We start from the raw sequence: 19,990 nt of genomic DNA, 5'->3' as shown, positions 1-19,990 counted from the left end.
ATATATGCAACCAATATTACAAATTAATTTTTAAATTTATTATCATTTTTGTATTTTTTAAACAAATTTAAATTAATTATAATAAATTAATAAATAATTACCAAATTACTTCAATAAATAAACATCATGTTATTTATAATTAAAGAAATACTATATTTACGTTTTAGTAAAATTCAATTTTGTTAGGTTGGTATAAAGACGCCATTCCAATATTGTAAAAGTCACTAACCCCTTGTTGTGTCTTCTGTCAAATTGACGTTTTACGTGTCATCGGAACGCGGGAAGATGAGTTACGCCGATAAACACGAAATACCGACGAAAGAGGAATGGATGCGAATACTAGATAACAAGGAAATAGGCAGGACAAGTATGAACAAGCTAATTATGAATTATCTGGTGACAGGTTAGTGTCTCCTTGACCATCACAACAAAGACGTCTAGCGACCTTACACTGCAAGTTCACAATCTCACAAATAACAGGTTATTTATTGAATTGTTGTGTTTTAGAGGGGTTTAAAGAAGCCGCTGAAAAATTTCAACAAGAATCCGGAGTTTGCCCATCTGTTGAACTGAATTCTTTGGATGATAGAATTAGAATAAGAGATGCTATTACGAATGGAAGGATACAAGAAGCTACTGCTTTAATTAATCAATTACATCCTGAATTATTGGATAATGACCGTTATTTGTATTTTCATTTACAGGTAAGTATTTTTAAAGAAATGCTATAATGAATTCATTATAATTTTTTTTAGCAATTACATTTAATTGAATTAATTCGTAACAACAGAGTAGAAGAAGCATTAGCTTTCGCCCAGACTCATTTAAGTGAAGCAGGTGAAGAAGATCCATCCGTCCTATCTGAATTAGAAAGGACAATAGCGTTACTTGCCTTTGAGGATCCAATGAGTAGTCCTTTCGGCGATTTATTACAACCACAACACAGACAAAAAGTTGCCAGTGAGGTAAATGCAGCTATTTTAAAGATGGAACATCAAGAATCGACAATGCCTAAAATTTCAACGCTTTTAAAATTGATTTTATGGTCCCAAGACAAACTTGATAAGAAATCGACAAAGTACCCGAAAATGACCGATTTGTCATCGGCGACAATAGAAGCGCCTAAATAACATACGCTTTTGTACAGCTACTATTTGAGCCTTTTAAATAGGCTGCCTTAATTTGATTTGATTTATTTCATCTCATCTTTTTCTCTTCTCAATTTTGGTTGCATCGTTTTAGGATTTATTTGGCTAAAAAGAAATAACACAAGTTGATCAGTTAGGTATAAGATAATATAAAGAAGTAAGTAAACGGGATGTGTATGTCTTGTATTATATGTAAAAGATTTAATTATATGTCTATTTCAATTAGTAAAAAAATTAATTGGTTTCTTTAGTCCTATATTTATTACTCCTTTTATTAAGTTTTAAGAAAAAGTGTTATAGAATGTGTAGTGTGTGTTGAGATCTTTTCATTTTAATTTTCAAGGACAAAAAATTAAACTTTTTTTTTGTTATTATCCAATGTAATACAAAATAAGGAGTACTTCACAGGACTGGATTAAGTAGTTTTTAACGCTAAAAAGTAGAAAAATTAAATTGTTTATGGTGAGGTAAACAGAGAAATTTTAAATGATTTTGAAAATAAAGATTGATTTATGAAAGAATTATTTTATAAACTTTATTTTTATCAAAAATATTTTTTATGGAGTATCCAAGAATCTATTTTATGTAACATTTGGAGATATATGTTGTTAGACTTTTATCTGCAGGATTTTTTAATGTAGACAACTCTACATTAGCTGTGTCATTATTAAAATGACCAAATATTTCGAGAACAGGACTCAATGTTATCAGTTATCATAGATGATACAATAGGGCCGTTAAGTATTTTTTTTTATTGGCTTATTCGAAAGTTTTTCAAATTGATTGACCCTAAATTTTTTAATTTTTGATTCTGAGGCTTAGTTTTTCAAAAAAAAAATAATGTTTAAAACTACAGGTCGCGAACTCCAAAGTTCGTCACTCAGATTTGAGCGTACGATTGGAGTGTATAAAAATCAATAAAATTCCTGGAGAGAGAGAATGCTACGAATCTTATTCATTAGAAGAAAAAGGGAGCGAGCGTAACGTCTGTGATTTCCTTCTTCTTACTTAAAACGTCATCTGGAGTCGGGGGTGGGGAATTTTAAAATTTTGCATTAATTATTGCAAAAAGTAAAGAATTTTCGAACATGAAAACGTTACTCATCCGTCTAATTTAATTTAGATTATCGATTTTTTGAAAGACGGCTATTTATCTGAAGATCACTATCGAAAGAATCATGCCAAAGCTTTCCAGCTAATCAGTAATAAGCCAGTTAATAAGCAGGTAAACTACCAATCAGCTGTCAGTATGGACAATGGAGGTACTTAAAGAGGACCAGAAAGGGAAGAGATGAAGTCTGCAGCGATATACAAATGATGGAATGGAGATCCTACTTCTTGGGATTGTTGGGAGGGCTGGAAGAGAGAAGAATAGGAGAGGGAGATCGAGGGGTGCAAGAGAGATAACACTGGAAGAAGTGGAAGCAGTGTTGACGGGACTGAAGTGGGGAAGAGCGCCAGGAGAGGATGAGATCCAGAATGAGGCATGATTGGAGGCGATGGAGACAGTGAAGAAGAAGCTATGGAAGGTAATAAACGACGTATGGAGAGGGGAGGGGTTTCCGGACAGGTGGAGGATGGGGATAATATGCCCACTGTATAAAAAGTGGAGTAAAAGGGTGGTGGGCAAATATAGAGGTATCACCATGTTGGACACTATATTTAAAATAGATGCAAAGGTACCGCTGGGGAGATTGGAAGAGGAAATGGAGAGGGTGGAGTTCATGCCGGATTGGGTACGCGGGATTCAGGAAGGGAAGAGGGGCAATTGACAATATATGTATACATATTGAAACACCTGGAAAATACGGAGTTGAACAAGAAGGGAGGAAAGTTGTATGCATTAAAGACCTGAAGGTGGCGTTTGATAAGGTGGATAGAGAGAAGTCGTGAAACCTTGGAGTCCACGCAATTGGACCATTTCTAGATATAATCTTTTCTCGAAATATTAAATTTAATCATTCAGCTACGCGTGTTGTAGAAGGAGCAGGGCATCCATCGTGTTGGAAGTAAATTGCCTGTTTTTCTATCGGCGACATGTCGTCTAAGTATTCTTCCCTGAACCTTTCAAGTAGCTGTAGATAAGAATACTGATTTAACGGCCCCTCTATTAAGAAAGGCAGAATAATAATAAAATTGCATAAACATTTTTGAACAAATTTTGCCGTACTTTACGTGAACTAAAAATAGTTTTCGCTTCATTCTGAAGGCCGAGTTGATTTTCAAAATATGTTTAAAATTCTCTCCACATCAAGCAGAGGTTAATTCTTCATCCTTAAAATAAAATTCAAACATGTTTAGGTCATTATACCTTTTGTAACATCTATCCTGGAACGCACTGTATATTGTACTGGAGAAATATTTTAAATTGTAAATTATAAACAATAAAACGCTTATTATTACCAATCCGCTGTCAGCGAGTCAATCATGAGCGAAAACTCGTCCACCATTCTGTTAGTCTATCATCAGCCAGAAGTTGATATAATAGAAGTATAAAGGACCAAATCCAAAACTGATTGTTGGATTGGACCAACCTAAGTCATCCCCAAGACTTTGTCTAACTTTGTCTTCCATGTCATTGTATGTCTGGGATGTCTGGATTAAAGTATTGGTCTACGGCCCACTTTTACCACCTCTTGATAAATTTATCCCATAGATAAATCCAGTTCTTAGCCAATGGGAGCGCTTAAAACCGTTGTAACTATCCCCTAGATAGTTTATCAGATTAGTAAAAGTGTGCCTAAAAAATGCACAGGGACACGTTAAAGTGTGCTAGTCAAGCTAATTTATGAATTACGGCCTGGTGCATAACAAAACATCACTACCTACACTATCCAGCATATTTCATAGGCAGTGGTCGATGTGGGTGTATTGGGATTAGATTTTGACTAGGTACTGAATCTGTTGTCAATAAAGTATTGAACTTTGTAAGTTTAAATCAATGATTTTGAGGTTATCGCTAAAACAACAAACTACCGCTATCGCTAAATCCCACTAATTTTGGTAAAAACGCACATTGAGGAAGTGACACCATAGACAGGACATTTTCCACTTACTATTAATCTCGTCACGCAACATTTCATTACAGCTTATATACCTAAATCAACTTGACTTTTCACAAGAGCTCCAACAAATATAAGCTTAGTTTCAAGAGCTACAGTTAATCTTCATTAATTATACAATTGATGAATCAGTAACATATTCGCCGCTTTAGTGCAGCTCTATTATTATTGTCTGTTTTTAATTTATAAAAGTCCTATTGTACATTAAGTTTGTGCTCCAATTTTCGTATTAACTTTTTTTCTGAAAACTGCCATAAAAGTTTAGGTTATTAATTATGAATTGTCATAATTGATTTGTGAGATTTTGAACCAATCGTACAATAGGTAATGACAGGTTATTAATTACAGATTACATTAATTTATAGCTTATTGAACAGCTTTTTTCAATTATGTCTAATCTTAATTGTAATTTTACTGGAAAAAAAACTTGTTTAATGCTTGTTAATTATCTTTAATGCTTAATGCTTGTTTAATATTATCAAAGATAAAGAAAATTGATAAATTGTACAACAAAAATTTATTAACATCTCTTTATAAAACGTTTACATTGTTCGTAATCGTCATTTAAAACGCTGTCTCAGTTTAAATAAGTTCGTTCCTCATCGAATTACACAACGTAATGAATTTGTAAGGTCAATGTTATTGGGAGAGTAGACGACGACGTTGGGAGAACACGTTTCGTCTAAAGACGCTCCTGGATCCTGAACAAGAATCAGGTAGAAAAAAACAGGGTTTGTATAAATTAAAAGTATATCAAAAAAAGCCGCGCAAAAAAACAACAAGTTTTTGACAACGATAACGATATAATATGTTGTTGTTAGAATTATATGGTAATTTTAACGTGTTATATTTGTTGCTACATTGAGTTCACATTAACGCTTTGCGGAATAATTAATTTTAAAGTACTTAATTCGCATTACGTTTTAATGGGGTTTGGTTGGGGCAAATTAAAACCGGAACTTTTCGGAGAGGGACAACACGCACGAAAAAAAAATCCAACATAAAAAGAGGACTGAGCCACTTCTGACCGCGCAGTCTGAACGAGAGGTACACGTGCACCTGCGAGAGTGCTTCTGTACCTAAAAGACTCTGAATGTGAAGAACACAAGTTCAAAGTTTATAAGAATAAAAACTTACCTTAAGAAAAATAAATAAATTTTTAGTTTGAATTAAGGTAAGTCTAATTATAATTATTTATTAAATTTTAAATAAAATTATTTTAGATGCCTCCAACTTTTCAAGTAAACGAATTCTTAGCAACAATTCTTTTATTAATAATATTAATATATTTTTTAAAAAAATTTACCACGAACTATTGGAAATTAAAAGATATTCCACACGAACATTCATATCCTCTCTTAGGAAACATCCCCGATATATTAATTTCCAATCAAACAGTACCCCAATATTTATCAACACTTTATAAAAAATACCAAAATCAACCGTATTTTGGAATTCATTTACTCCACAAACCAGCTTTGGTTCTACGCGATCCCGAAACGATAAAGAACGTTTTAATAAAAAATTTTACAAAATTTTCTGACCGAGGATTCACAAATGATAAAAAAGCGGACCCTTTAACTTGCAGCAGCGTTTTTGCTGTTAAAAACCCCGAATGGAAAGCGTTAAGAATGAAATTATCGCCCATTTTTACATCGGGTAAAATGAAATTAATGGTACCATTAATGAGAGAATGTTCCGATTCTATGGTGCAATATTTAGAGAAAAAAACTTTACAAAAAACTGTTGATGTGAAAGATTTAATCGGGAAATATACCACGGATGTTATTTCTTCTTGTACTTTCGGTTTAAAACCAACAAGTTTTGACAATGATGAAAAAGAAGCAACATTGAGCGCGGTTGGAAAGAAGCTTTTTGAAAAGAGTTTATTAAGAAAAATGAGTGCTTTTTGTTACTTTTTAGCACCAGCTATAGTTAAAATATTTAAATTCAGTTTTTTGGATCGTGAAGCTACAATGTATTTACATCGATTATTTTGGGATGTTTTGCAAGAACGCGAAAAGGGAAATATTAAAAGAAATGATTTAATTGATATTTTAATTGAGTTGAAAAATCAAAAAGATGAGAATTCAATTAAATTCGGTAAGTTATAACAAATATGTTCTATACAGGATTATAATTTATTTATTTTTTAGATGGTATAACAATATCTTCTCAAGCTGTATCATTTTTCTCAGCTGGATTTGAAACAACGAGTTCAACGATGTCTTTCGCTTTATATGAATTAGCCATGAATGTAAATGTCCAAAATACTTTACGTCAAGAAATTAACGAAACCGAAGAAAAATTCGGCGAATTAACTTACGATGTTATACGGAACATGAAATACCTAGACATGGTTTTCAATGGTAATCTATTTAAATTAAAAACTCCCTGTAGATTTAAAATTCTTATTTCCGGTGGATTTAAAATTCAAAATTTCCTGATTTAAAATTCCTTTTTTTTCATGTTTATTTTATACATTTTATTCATTAATCTTGTTGTTTTAAAGAAACATTACGGAAATATACCCAAGCACCCTTTTTGGTTAGAGAATGTAAAGAAGACTGTTTCTTAGAACCTTACAAATTAAAAATAGATGCAGGGGTTCACGTTATTATTCCGATTGCGGGGTTACATTCGGATGCTAATTATTATAAAAACCCGGATGTTTTCGACCCGGAAAGATTTAACGATGAAAGTAAGGGTGGAATAAATCCTTATACTTATTTACCATTTGGAAGTGGACCAAGAAATTGCATTGGTACGAACAGATAATATAGTACATAATCTTTTCTTTTAAGCATTTCAAGGATTTCTAAGAATATTGTTGTTGTGTTATCTAGGAGAACGATTCGCCCATCTCAGCGGAAAGATGGGCTTAATAAGTATAGTCAAGAATTTTGAAATCCTCAAGTCGAGTACCACTCCAACTCGGTTAACGTTCGACCATAAGGCACTATTACTCGAAGCGGAAGGAGGAATTCCGCTTATTTTAAAATATATTCACCATAATATGATGTAGTTTAATAATTTTAATGAAATCGAAAAAGATGGGAGGTTTGTCTTATTATATAAGTAAAATAAATCAGATTTTTAATTTAACTCCTAAAAATGTCATAATTTTTTTTTGTTATAAAAGACTTTGTTTGATTTTTTCATGCCCGACTAGAAAAGAACGTTTTTAAACTTTTTAAACTTCTACATCTCTCTGTCCTTTTTTTCTAGATTCTATTATTAAAGTGCCTACTCTCAAGGTTCGTTTTCTTGCTAGGTTTTGTCATCTAAAGTTTCTGTCTTTTGATAATATATGAACTTTAATAAATCATAGTTGTTCTAATCGATCGGATTAGCTCGTAAATCCCTAAACTGCTTCTTTAATTGTATATAATATTAATTGTTGATGTGACTTGCAATTTTCTCGGAAAAACTGGTTTGCGAGAAATTCCTCTTTCTAGTTGAACTAAGTAATCCTTCATTATCTATTTAAAATTGCTTACTTGTCAAAATATTTAACTACATTTTGACTACTTTCGGTTACATTTTTGATGATGCCATTATATATCTCATTTTTTCAGCTAATACTAAAGTTTATTTTTGGAGAAGTGTTATTAAGATCTGTGATGATGTTCACCTATACTGTTGAATCGTTCTTTTTATGGTCAAACATTGATGTTTACCGCTTTTTGATTGATAATAATTGAAATTAATCTTTTTGTCATATTCAAAAGCTATTTAGAGTATTTCCTATAAAGTCTCTTCTTAATCGTCTCTATAACATTTAAAGATTCTTAAAGATTTCGGATTTTTAATGTTGTGCTGTTATTCTATTTTCAAAAATAACCAGGTATTGCTAAGGATTTTCCAATATCCAGAAATTTTTAAAGGATCTTCACAGTTTTAGGAAATGTTATTGCGGGGGCAAGTAACAACACAAAAAATATATGCTGTGGAACAATTTTTTTGGGGAATGTCTTTATTATTATAACTTGCAACATAATCTTAAAATCACAGTCCGCAATAAATAAGTAAATGCCATTAAATACATTTTTTGTAAATATATTACTTTTCTTATTATATTTCAATAGTTTGAAATGTGCACAATTTTAAATTAACGAAGCTTCATTAATTTCTACATTTTATTATCTTTTAATTGACTACGTATATTTTTACTACGTTTTTATTGATATTACTCTACTGATCTGAATATCCTAATGCAGTTAAATTCGTATCCACAACTGATCCTCGATTGGCATATTTTTTGTCCTTCCTTAACATCATATAAATTGAAAAGCTGTGACTAACTGCTGTTCTTACCTAAAAAAATGAAATAATTTTATTAAGAACAAAGCAAAACTTAAAACTTACTTCTTCGTTTAAAAAGCAATAAAGCACAGCAACAAAAAACCCTTGAAACGTTGTAATAAAATATGTTGTGTAGCACCACAACGCGAATTTCCAAGCTTTTTTAAAGAGTTTGTAATCGACTATAAATAGAATGTTCGCAATCCCCATTAAAGGTAAAAGAAAAATAGCAGCTCTAACCGCTTTTCTAAAACCATAAACGATAAATGTAATTGAAAAAGTTTAACGGATATTTGAATCTCATGATCTTACCGAACTTGTACGATTTCGCTAGTTTTGCTTTTCCTCAACTTCACCACTAGAACGCGGATAATATTCAATAGGAAAATCATATTGAGCTGGAATCGGTTCAAAGTTCGTATTATAAACTTGAAAAACCCTCTGAAAAGCTACTTACGATGATCACCGTGTATCGCGGACCTTCGAGTATCCAATAATGGGGCATAAAGTTGTAAAGGAACCAACATCTGTAAGACAAAAATCTTTTATAAAAAAAAAACGAAAAAGAAATTGGATTTAAAATTTATTATTATTTCAAAAATGATACACACATAATAATTTTCGTAAAATTGCTAATGGAAAAATTAAAATCGCAATTAATACGGTCCATAAAAGTGTTGCTATATAAAAAGCCATTAAATTGATTAAACACAAACCATAGCAAATAACTTGAAAGCAACCCAAAGGGATATTTATCCGTTTTGATATTAGTAATAGTAAAACGGCTGGTATAAATTGGGGAGAAAACATTTCGTTTCAATCAAATTGACTTTGTCAAATTTAATTTGTCGTATAAAATAACAGTATAAAATTTACTTACCCAGTATTAACAACAGAAAATAACATAACTAAAGTCCAAATGGTTACAATGAATAATGGAACACCCCATCCCAAATAAAAGTAGAGTTTTATGTAAAAGTGCTCTTGAAACACCGCTACTGTTATAACGTTATGCAGATAAAGACCTTCTATAAACATCCACATAAACATTGCTGTTTTGGTGTATTCCAATAAAATTATGCACGCCTCGCAAAGATATTCCTATAAAAATAAAATTATTTTATTTTTTGATTGAAATGTCATTAGGAAAATGAAATTGGAAATTGAAATTTAATATCTGTATATCTCCACGTAAAGATTTTGTATTAAGGGTGAACTGAAACTTTATCTTTTCATCGAGTGAAGTAATTAAAATTGTATTAAGAGTTATCTAAAGGTAAAGGTTATTGGTACGAGGATATTTTTTAGCGAGAAATATTTGCGATGAATCAAAATTTCTTTTTTTCTAACTTAATATCGATCATAAAATACTCTTCAAGTAAGGATTACGTTAAAATTTAATTAATCTGAATTGAAATATTAATCTTGGTAAATATTTGGGCCGGATCCTTTAAATTTAATATTAACAATCAAAATTAACATGTTTGTACGGCTTAATTTTAGGTCGTTATCCAGAATGTGCGCCACACGTGAATTAATTAGCTTGAGTTTTAATTGGAATAAATTTAAGTTGCAGCATTCGTTAAAAAATAAACCTATTTATCAAAGAAATCAATATTTTAATTCCAATTTTAAATGATTTCACTAAACTGGGCAAATTCTTCGATGTCTTAATTTTTAATCAAGTATTCGTAATTCCAATTTACTCAAGTACGACTTACTTAAATTTTCTGGTAATTACAACAACCGGAGTGATTTCCGATAATCTCCCCTTAATGGTTGAATCCAATAATGATTTATAAGATGTTCAAAAATTGCATTATCTAAAAATTAGTGTATCTGAACTTATGTGAAACTGGATTCTGGACCACACTTTAGAACGGATTCATAAATGGGATTGTGATAGATCGCAACAAATCAATTCAAACAGAAGTTTTTCAAAGCTCCTTTATTCCACTTAGATTAAGAAGTATAGAAGGCAAAAAGTTGTGTCAAAATCCATCCTCTCCTCGATATTGTATCAGGTTAATTTATGAAACAAAGCATGTGATCAAGGATAAAATCTACATTCAGATAGTTGATGTATCTTTTAGATGTTCTAAAAGCTGAATTTGGAAATGCTAATGTTGGAAATTCGGTTAGAAAATTTTACCAAAACCTTAAACGTATAAAATTTTAGTGATATTTCACCTGCCCTGTTACCAATTGGGCAGCTGTCAACTGATACCAGAAATAAACACTTTTGAACACAATAGAAATATTATATACATATTGCTGTTGAGTTTTGACTCTCTTTTGACAAGTATACGTTCAGTATCAATAAAATCAACGATACCATTTTCCACAGAAACTATCCGTCTTATTCTTCCATCAAAACACTACCCAGTTTAACAAGTGTTCATGAAGACAAAGAACCAAATAAGGAGGTGTGACGAATCAGAATAATTTTTTTAATGTATCAAATTATGTGGCAGCTTGGTTGAGAATGTGACTTATTATTATTCTTCTCAATGAATAAAATTCCTTAATGAACATAATACATATCTACATAATACGGAATATTTTTTACATCTAATATTGAAATATAATATCTTTTTATAACCAGGGGCGGTTAATCCAGTGTACTATAAATCCAAGCTTCGACTTCTGTCCTTGGGAGATCAGCTACAACCTTTCTAACCCTTTGTGTGATATCCTCTTGCATTGTAGGATTAATGTTGAATCAGACTTTAATATTTTTCAAAATAATTAACTTAAATAATTGTAGACAATTCTAGATTAATATGCCGGACATTCATTATGTTGAAACTACAGATGGGTCAACTCGATTTATCAAATCAGGTTAACTCGAGTTGAAGTTATTTCAAGTCAATTCGAGTTAGACTGTTCGAGTCTCGAGTTGGGTTTACGCTTTGCGTGACCACCAGTGGAACGGTGCCTATGGATGAGTCGATCGAACCGGATTTTATTCAAGTTACAAGTCAGCATACAGAAATACATGGGAATCGAACGCAATTAAGTATTGAGATTTTTAAAAGTAACTTGTGTTTTAGTGTATGTGATTGCGAGAGAAAAATGGAGATGATGCGTTGATTCAAATGATAGTGCAGGATTACAAACCTTTACAAATTGTTGAAAATAAAGGTTTCTGCAAATACACCAAAATCTTAAATACCGATTATGAACTGCAAAACAAGATAATCATACATCTGAAAATATAGCAAATGTTATTCAAGAAATATTGAACGAGTGGCAGATGAGTTCTAAAATAGTGACTATAGTCAGACAATGCAGATTCAATGAAAAAAGCAGTTAGCGAAATTTTAAATAAACAAAACCATTTCTGTGTAGCCCACACTCTTAATCTTGCTGAAAAAGATAGAATTAATTTAGGAGATATCACCACTAATAATAATCAGTTATTGCAAGTAATAAATAAATGCCAAACTTTATCCATTGATTACTGCACAAGCTTCGTGGATGCTTATAAACAACTGAGCAATTTTTTATTATCGGTTTCTATGTATGGATGGAAATAGTTAACAATTTATCAAATGAAGCATTTTTTTCGACCTAACCCAATCAATTATTATCGAAATAGAGGCAATATTGATGAAATAGTAATAACTGTATTAAACTAATATTAAAGTTTAATTATAATATTAAAGTTTAATAACACTTCAGTTATTCCCAAATGGAACACCATTAGTTATATCGCTCGATGTTATACAGTTCAAAAAGTTAATTACTATTTTTAACATATATTATTCGTTTTTAAAACCCCAAAAGATTTGAAAGGAAAAACCTACTCATTGTCAGATAGAGAATTTAATTCTATACAAAAAATGACAGAATTTTAATGAACCACTTACGTGTAATATAAAATCCAAATAGAGCCTTAAGGGTTATATGCTTGTTATTGTGTTACACACCGTTATGGAGAAAAAAGTGTACAGAAAGGCTCTAGAGTTATTAAAGTTTTAAATTCTTGGTTTTATAAAGATAAAATTGTTCCGTCATGTTTACAATACTAAACTTAATTAAATACTATTACGATGCGTTAACTAACATTTAATTTACTTTTTTGTTCAAATTTCTTCAGTAGTAAGTAGGTATTAAATTAACTTACCGTTTCCTTAATTCCTTTCATCCCAAAACTATGATCAATATAGAAACATAATCTCGTAGTCATTTGTATAGTTGTGGCTAAAAATAAATTTTTATGTATTGTAGTACGATTATTCCTTAACACTCTGTATCTGTAGAAAATAATCAGTGAAATAACCAGTGAAAAAACCGATAAAAATAATCCAACAAACTCAATTATTCTAGTTTTTTCGATAATCTAAAATAAATAAGTTTTAATTTTATTAATTAACATAATTAACTAAATTAACCTCTATGCATTCATCCATCTCTCGACACATTTTAAAAAGATCTCGACCATGAGGTGGTACACAATTTTCATAGTTCGTGTAACCGTTTGAGGTGTCCTTTGTGAAATTATTTGATTCCCATTTCCCATTTATCAAACACGTCCGAAAAGCCAATTCTAAAATTGAAATGGAAAGTGTCTATTTCAAGCTTTTTTTTGTATTTATTTCATACTGTCCGGTATATTGATGTTTACTTCATCAATAAAAATCCGGTAAGTGAGCTATAACATCACAAGGCTGGTAAGTGTTGCATTCGTAATTGCTGTTTAACCGGACTCGGCAGTATGAAATAAAATGTTATATAAAATCCGGTAGATTTTGTAACAGTACTGATTTAAATATTTCAGATTCTTCGTCGCCTTGTGCGTAATATCTAACTCGTACTGTTACAAGTCACCTACTGGATTTGTAACGTAAATAACTATTTTTGCTTACGACTTGAGTCTAACCCTTTTTGACTAGGACATGATTGATTTGCTGATGTTCCAGCCAATGTCGGTGCCCAGCATAATATTCCATCAAATATTGCGTTACAAAATACTAAAAAAAAAAACATAACAGTGTTACATCATTTATTTAATTTTTTTTCTACTCATGATAATTTACAATTTATTTAAAGAACTTCAAAAAATATTTTAAAAAAACGGCCACAAGTAATTAATCTTTTTCACTAAATTCTTCTTCTCCTTCTCCTTGACCTTCTTCTTCTCCTTCTTTTTCGACTCCTAGTTCTGCTTCTTCTTCGACCCGATCGTATTTTTTCTAAGACATCCCCAATCAAATATTTCCGTCCCCTCGTTTTTTTAATAGCTCCGAATGCAACTCCTTTTTCTATAGCAGTTTGTACATATTTTTTAAAGTCTCGTTCAGGAACAGCGTATTGCTCGCTGATGTGATCACATATAGCTTGTATTGAAGATCCGTTATTTTCTGCCATATCAGTGATGGCGGCTAAAATAAGTTGAGCTGTTCGTTTACTTCTTCTACTCGGAGCAGACATTCTGACGAGGATTCACAAAAAATTTTGAAATACTTTTCTTCACAAATTAGTTTCAATACTTTGGAATGACTTCTTTAATTTTCAAAAAAATGACATAAAATAATAGAACATCTATGGTTACAAATAAGAGAGCCTGCTCAGATTTTTTTAAACATTATATTCTAATTTCTTTCTAATATTAATTATTAAAGTTATTTAAGTACCTATGAGAATATTTCCTAAATTGTTCTGCATTATAATTATTATAGAATCAGTTAAAGTTATTACCACTTAATTGAATCACCTTGTCGAAACCTTATCTTAGCTTAATACTACTTACACCTAATTTCATAAATTTTCTTAGACCTTCAAAATCTCTACATTGTAAATTGTTTGTTTACACTTAACTATTTGAATTAAATTCGAGTTTATGTTGCGAATAAAAAATGATGTAAAACACATTAAACACAACTTACGTGTATTATTGTTGATGTTGGTGAAATTCTCATAATTATCCAAACACGAATTTATATCCATTGTGGATTATCTGAAATTAAAATAAATACTTTAAAAATTGTATTTTTATTAATTTTCAAGTTACTCTAAAAAATTTGTTTTGAAAAGATTATTGTTTGCATTAACTGTTTTGCATTAAGCGGAAGTTAAAAATCTTGACGGGGAATATGAGCAAATCATATTTAAAAGAAATTGAGTTCTTCGGACGAGTTGATGCATCGTAGTCGGCAGGAACGAAAAATTTGTATTATTAAATGGTGTTAAAAGAAATTAAACCGACATTACTGAAAATAAATTTCAGTTTCGCTAAAATCGAATTAATATCAAGGCTATGGTTGATGAGTGTAATTTCCGGTAAATATAGATTAATATTTCTCGGAAATGTTTAATTGAACGTTTATGCCATAAAATTTACAAGATTGAGGGTTACGATTAAAGTTAAGATACCCACTTTTTCTGTTGAGTGTTGAGTTATTTTTAGGGTAACGTTTACATAATATAAAGTCAACCGTCCTCTCTACAAAAGTAGTGCTTCGTCTAATGATAGATTTTCATCCGGATAATATAAACTTTGTATATTATGTAAAATATGATTCAGTACTTGGTAAATTTTGTCCATTTTATGAGAAGTATCATCTGTTTCTTTATAGAAACATAAACATCTTAGTATGTTCTCAAAATGGTTCCTCGCCATATTATTTCCAAACAATGGATGATGATAAATTGCAGATTTACTCCAATAACTTTTAAATTAACGACATCACAATGTATAATCCCAGGAACGTTTTCATTTCGTCAGAAGTTATTGGATTCCATCTTCTCATATTTGAATAACATTTTAGCCTTTCTTTATTGCCAATTATTTGGTCAGCTCGAGTATTTGTCCAATCCCGAATTTTATCAATAAGTTTGTAATTAATGAAAATATCAAGTTATATATATTATTAACAAGACGTATGCAGCAATGTGTAAAAGGTTATTGCTTCCTTATTGACTCCTCACATAGGATGATAAACATCATCAATGTGCTCTATCATGCAATATAGAGATTAGATACTATTCTGACCTATCCAGCATGCAACAATATTCACCCACATTATATGCCAAACCCTAATGAACTGACGGGGTCGAGTATGGATAAATCATTCAGAACATGAATTGGGCTTGAGTGTCAAAAAAAAACGCGACGATGAGCTGGGAGGCAACTTTTGCAGTTTGCCCATATTTTTATTATAACTTATAGCATGACTTATATGCAGAAAATTCAAAGAAATAATTTATATGATTTCAACTCTACTTGACTGTACTCTACCTGTCCTTGACATCTCTATGCATTATTCCTGGAATTTTTCGACACCTCAACTCTGATACCTCTCAATATCATCATCCATGTGATCCATAACTAAACTAACCCTAAGCTATTCACACTCAGAACTAGCCTCAACCCAAACCAGATAACCCAGTGCAAATCAGTCACACCGAAATCTGACCCAACCCAATTAAACCGTAGTCAAGCCTTGATGTTCCATTGGTTGATCCACATCTAAACCAAATCCAACTTTTACATGCTCAAATCAAACCCAACCTAAACCACGCAAACCAAACCCATCAACACCTAAGCCAGACCGATTTTTATCTCCACAGAATTTTGGGACACCTACGTAGAATTGGCAAAGTGATCTTATTACCAAGAATATGTTCTGAATGAGTGTTAGCTTGTATTTTCAGTCATAGGTAATCATGAGTTATCAACCTCAATCTGAAAGCACATTTGTTATAGCCACGATCTAAGTGGATTTTTATGAATGTGTTGGTAACGAAAGATGCAGTGGCTTGAGTTGTTTAGTTTTGCTGTTGAGTTGTTTGCTATTAGATGAATAATGGATAATATTTGAGGAAAAAAGTGATAAATGATTGCCTATTATACCTAATCACTAATCATCAAGCATTTAGGGACATAACATTCAAACTGAGGTATGACATATTAGATTTGTTGCAGATGTTCAAATTTTACCAGCAAGGCGTGACGCCTGATCGCATAATATTCCCCTTTTTCCTCCGTTCGTGTCGAGTTTTTAAGTGGATATTTTGTAGTGTTTGGTATTATTGTGCAGGTTTTGATGACATTGAATTTGGTTATAATTTGTGACTATCAGAAAGCGTTACTTAAAATCTTAAAAAGTTACGGAAGTATTCAAATAATGAAACAAACATCATTTTAAGTAAATTTTATAAATTCCTATGATTTATTTACGAAAATTAACTACAATTCCTTAAAAAATCCTTTTACTTTTTGAGATAATATATTTAATAGAGCCAATAATCTCGTAGGTAATATACAGGGTGATTTATAACATACGGAGCAGACTAAAAGGGTAGATACTAGAGGTAAAACTGAAAAGATTTTCTTATTAATGTTTTGTTAAAAACCTAATAGTTACATAGATATCGCATGTTAATTTTTTAAATAATTTAATGTCCATTTTTGAGAACCGCTGATATTCAGTTAAGAACAATTAAAATACTTGTCAACGCCATCCTCATTTTTGAAGGAGTTGTAAAACTAGACAATTTATTATTTCAGTTGTTTTGTTATTTTAGATAATTCGTAATTTGTTGAAAGAAATAATAAATGTTAATTTATGAAATGTCTAACAATGTTTTAAATGCAAAATTACAAAATCTCTAAAACAATTATTATAAATATCCATCGCAAAGGATAATCAGCTCTTGCACCTTTTGCAAATGGTTGGGGTATAAACCATTACTTTTCAATGTACGCCAAACAAAGTTCTGGGAAACTTCGAGTTGGTGAGAAATTTGACGAGTACTAGTACTTAGATCTGCATCAACAATTTCTAGAACTTCACTTCTACATTCACTGCATATCTGTTTGGTCTACCGCCACCAAAACCTTTCTTAGGTTGTCTCTCTCCCCGCTGGACTAACCGAAGAATAATGTTTACTGAAGGCATCTGTCGATTTGGAAATCGTTTCAAATACAGATCTCTTGCACGTGGAACATTTTCTCCGGCAGCTCCATAAACAATAAGTACTTTTTGATTTGTAATAGGTCTAATTTTGACGTTAAATGATATTGTTTATTAACTGTTAAATGATATGTCCGCTGCTAAGTAACCAAGTCAACTGAATTGACAGCGGTATCAGCGGTTCTCAACAAAAAACCCTGTATATGATGATAATAAAATTAAATTTATCGTCTCCTAATTCTAAAGTGTACAATTAACCAAACGTGTAATATATCATGTTGAGAGGCGATTAGAGCGTTATGTTTACTATTGATAATAGTTTAAGTCTCCTTTCTTGGAAAATCTATTTATGTTACATTGTGAAAATAAACCCGACCAGTAAAGCGCACAAAACATTAATACACAATGACACTATGTACTTGTTTACCACAATTTCATATAAATAGAAAAATTCATAAAAGCAATAAAACTCGATTACTTTTCTTTAACACAATAATCCGGCGGCTCCGCCAATCCGCATAATTTTAAAATCCGAGTAAAACTTTTTATTCCGCTTACGGCTAGATATGTATGTAGAATGTAAACATACATAAAATTTTAAAATGGATTTTTTAATGCATTAAGTGGGTTTATACCTTTTAAATGAAAACCGCGAAGCTTTTTAATAAATGGAGAGAATGTAAAGTTATTTAGCTTTCAGAGTTAATTATGCAAAATATTTATAATGAAAATCTTTAAAATAAATTAAGTTAAAAATATACTACAATAAATTTAAAATAAAAAATATACTAAAAATATACTTACTTATACTAGTGACATCATTAAAAGTTCGATGTTTCCATAATCTTCCTCTCGATGATAAAAAGAGATGAAGTCGGTAACGTTTCAGTTGACTGAAGTCTTCAGCGGTTGCTGAAGGACTGCGAGAACGCAACAACTCGCGTCTGCATCGGGAAATTTCTGACTGCATTGTTAGCATTTCTGTACATGCGCTTTTAAAGTTTCATCAAATTCACGTAACATTGTATTGTATTTCTTAATCTTATGATAAAATTTAATTTTTATTATTTCAATAATTGTAAAATTTATTTATTGTAACTATTAATAATAAAATTCAAATTCTTAAAATTTTAATCTTATTTTAAAATCTTCTTTAGGATTACAATATTATTATCTAAATCCCTTTACGACCTTTTGATATTTAACGATTTTCTCTAAAATTAGCTTCGAAGATAATAGGAACTTTTTCTCCGGTTAAATTACCTCCTCCTTTAAAAGATATAAAAAAGAATAAAGGGGGAATAATCTTTTGTATGGACCAAATGCAAAATGAATTACGAAACGAATGATATAGATGTGAAAACACGTGACTCGATCACGTGTTTCTGTGACGATTAAAAAATTACCACGTGTTATATTGCGTGACGTATTGTGTTCAGGACTACAATACCAGCTTTTCGAACGATATTAAATTTAAAATTTCGAAATTCGAGAAAATAAAGGAATTTTTATTTTTACTGAATTGAAGGTTACACTTGATAAATTTATTGAATTCTCAATAGACGCAATGTTTATTGAAGTTGCAACGTATGAAAACAAGAAGATGTAAATTTCGTTGACAGGAAACACGAATATTGCATTCTCTGACAATATTTGTCGTTTCTCCATCACATACCCTCGTGGTTTGCTTTACATTTTGTATAAATTTCGCCTAAAATTTGGAATTTTATATCCCAAAAAATTCTATATTCTCACTTTAACGATAACGTTAGTTACGAAATATCGACGGCTGTCCGTCATGTTGGATTTGCTTTAAACGCTGTACATAAAATTTTATGCGATACGACGAAATGTAAATATGTAGCAGAGTTTCGTAAACATATTAAATTAATGTATGTGCGTATTGCGCCAAAGTTGGATTTTCTAACAAAGAAATTAATCACTGAACCGAAAGTGCTGATATGATTGGTAGTTAAAATATAATCACGTGTAGGTATCGATTAAAGGAAAGGTATTACTCAATTTTGTGGATTATTTATTTATTTAAACATTAATGATTTCAAACTTTATAATTTCAAAGTTTGAAAAATTAAAAATTGTTTTATAACGAAAATCTGGTATAGTGTTCTACATAATAGGATTAGCTAAAAATCATGTAGTTGCACTTCTATTATTACGAACTTCATTATTAAATCTACTTAAGTTATTATTACGTTCTTCCAGGGTTGGAGAAAAAAATTGTGAATTAAATCCATTATCGCTCAATATGAAAAAGCACAGTCACACGATCACTATGCAAGGTCTCTACTAGATTTTGCTTGGTTTGTTTTTATTCTAATATCATAGGTTCTACCTATGGTATTGGAGTTAACACAGCTAGAAAGATGGAAATGTGTTTCATCACTGAGGTAAATAGTGACATCTTACGGTAACGTTTTAATAATTTATTCTCGACCATGCCAATTATATTCTCTCAATTTGTGACAGGTTTGCGAGAGGATCGTTAAAGTTAATATACTCACAAAGACAAAGAAGAAAAGATGATCATAAACAA

At 31.0% G+C, this 19,990-nt stretch overlaps 3 protein-coding genes across 5 annotated transcripts; 2 read left to right on the top strand and 1 right to left on the bottom strand.

The window, feature by feature from the left end:
• The first annotated feature begins 197 nt into the window (after positions 1-197).
• On the top strand, positions 198-1,391 carry LOC111427743 (GID complex subunit 8 homolog protein Houki). Its single transcript, XM_023063007.2, has 3 exons — positions 198-403; positions 508-704; positions 756-1,391. Exons 1-3 carry the CDS (start codon positions 286-288, stop codon positions 1,128-1,130), a joined length of 690 nt encoding a protein of 229 aa, XP_022918775.2. The 5' UTR covers positions 198-285; the 3' UTR covers positions 1,131-1,391.
• A 3,408-nt stretch (positions 1,392-4,799) lies between these two features.
• Positions 4,800-7,315, top strand: LOC111427933 (probable cytochrome P450 6g2). The gene is made up of 5 exons (XM_023063296.2): positions 4,800-5,384; positions 5,434-6,313; positions 6,367-6,579; positions 6,723-6,974; positions 7,057-7,315. The coding sequence occupies exons 2-5, from the start codon at positions 5,434-5,436 to the stop codon at positions 7,233-7,235; spliced, it is 1,524 nt and encodes a 507-aa protein (XP_022919064.2). The 5' UTR covers positions 4,800-5,384; the 3' UTR covers positions 7,236-7,315.
• Positions 7,316-8,153: 838 nt separating this feature from the next.
• LOC111428062 (Pigment-dispersing factor receptor) lies at positions 8,154-18,373 on the bottom strand. Of its 3 annotated transcripts, none has more exons than XM_023063469.2 (10): positions 18,241-18,373; positions 14,407-14,477; positions 13,401-13,491; positions 12,913-13,067; positions 12,645-12,860; positions 9,396-9,616; positions 8,973-9,042; positions 8,828-8,913; positions 8,579-8,762; positions 8,154-8,527 (listed from the first exon to the last, which is right to left on the bottom strand). In XM_023063469.2, exons 2-10 carry the CDS (start codon positions 14,437-14,439, stop codon positions 8,405-8,407), a joined length of 1,179 nt encoding a protein of 392 aa, XP_022919237.1. In that variant the 5' UTR covers positions 14,440-14,477; positions 18,241-18,373; the 3' UTR covers positions 8,154-8,404. The 3 variants fall into 3 exon arrangements, with proteins under 3 accessions (XP_022919237.1, XP_022919236.1, XP_022919238.1); XM_023063468.2 differs by having other exon boundaries at positions 13,387-13,491; positions 18,241-18,369; XM_023063470.2 differs by lacking the exons at positions 14,407-14,477; positions 18,241-18,373 and adding an exon at positions 13,558-13,634.
• Positions 18,374-19,990: the final 1,617 nt, after the last annotated feature.

Source organism: Onthophagus taurus, chromosome 6 (genome assembly GCF_036711975.1).
Source record: "Onthophagus taurus isolate NC chromosome 6, IU_Otau_3.0, whole genome shotgun sequence".
NCBI classification, from domain to species: Eukaryota; Metazoa; Arthropoda; class Insecta; order Coleoptera; family Scarabaeidae; genus Onthophagus; species Onthophagus taurus.
The sequence above is the reverse complement of the archived record's forward strand: the minus strand, read 5'-3'. Positions and strand labels throughout refer to the sequence as shown.

Bases quoted from the DNA above. Each gene is read 5' to 3' on its own strand.
- LOC111427743 (XM_023063007.2), top strand. From the start codon at position 286: ATGAGTTACGCCGATAAACACGAAATACCGACGAAAGAGGAATGGATG. The intron at 404-507 runs GTTAGTGTCTCC...GTTGTGTTTTAG, and splicing joins TATGAATTATCTGGTGACAG to AGGGGTTTAAAGAAGCCGCT. The intron at 705-755 runs GTAAGTATTTTT...AATTTTTTTTAG, and splicing joins ATTTGTATTTTCATTTACAG to CAATTACATTTAATTGAATT.
- LOC111427933 (XM_023063296.2), top strand. From the start codon at position 5,434: ATGCCTCCAACTTTTCAAGTAAACGAATTCTTAGCAACAATTCTTTTA. The intron at 6,580-6,722 runs GTAATCTATTTA...GTTGTTTTAAAG, and splicing joins CCTAGACATGGTTTTCAATG to AAACATTACGGAAATATACC. The intron at 6,975-7,056 runs GTACGAACAGAT...TGTGTTATCTAG, and splicing joins TGGACCAAGAAATTGCATTG to GAGAACGATTCGCCCATCTC.
- LOC111428062 (XM_023063468.2), bottom strand. From the start codon at position 14,467: ATGGATATAAATTCGTGTTTGGATAATTATGAGAATTTCACCAACATC. The intron at 12,861-12,912 runs GTTAATTTAGTT...TATTTATTTTAG, and splicing joins AGATGGATGAATGCATAGAG to ATTATCGAAAAAACTAGAAT. The intron at 8,914-8,972 runs GTAAGTAGCTTT...AACCGATTCCAG, and splicing joins CGCGATACACGGTGATCATC to CTCAATATGATTTTCCTATT.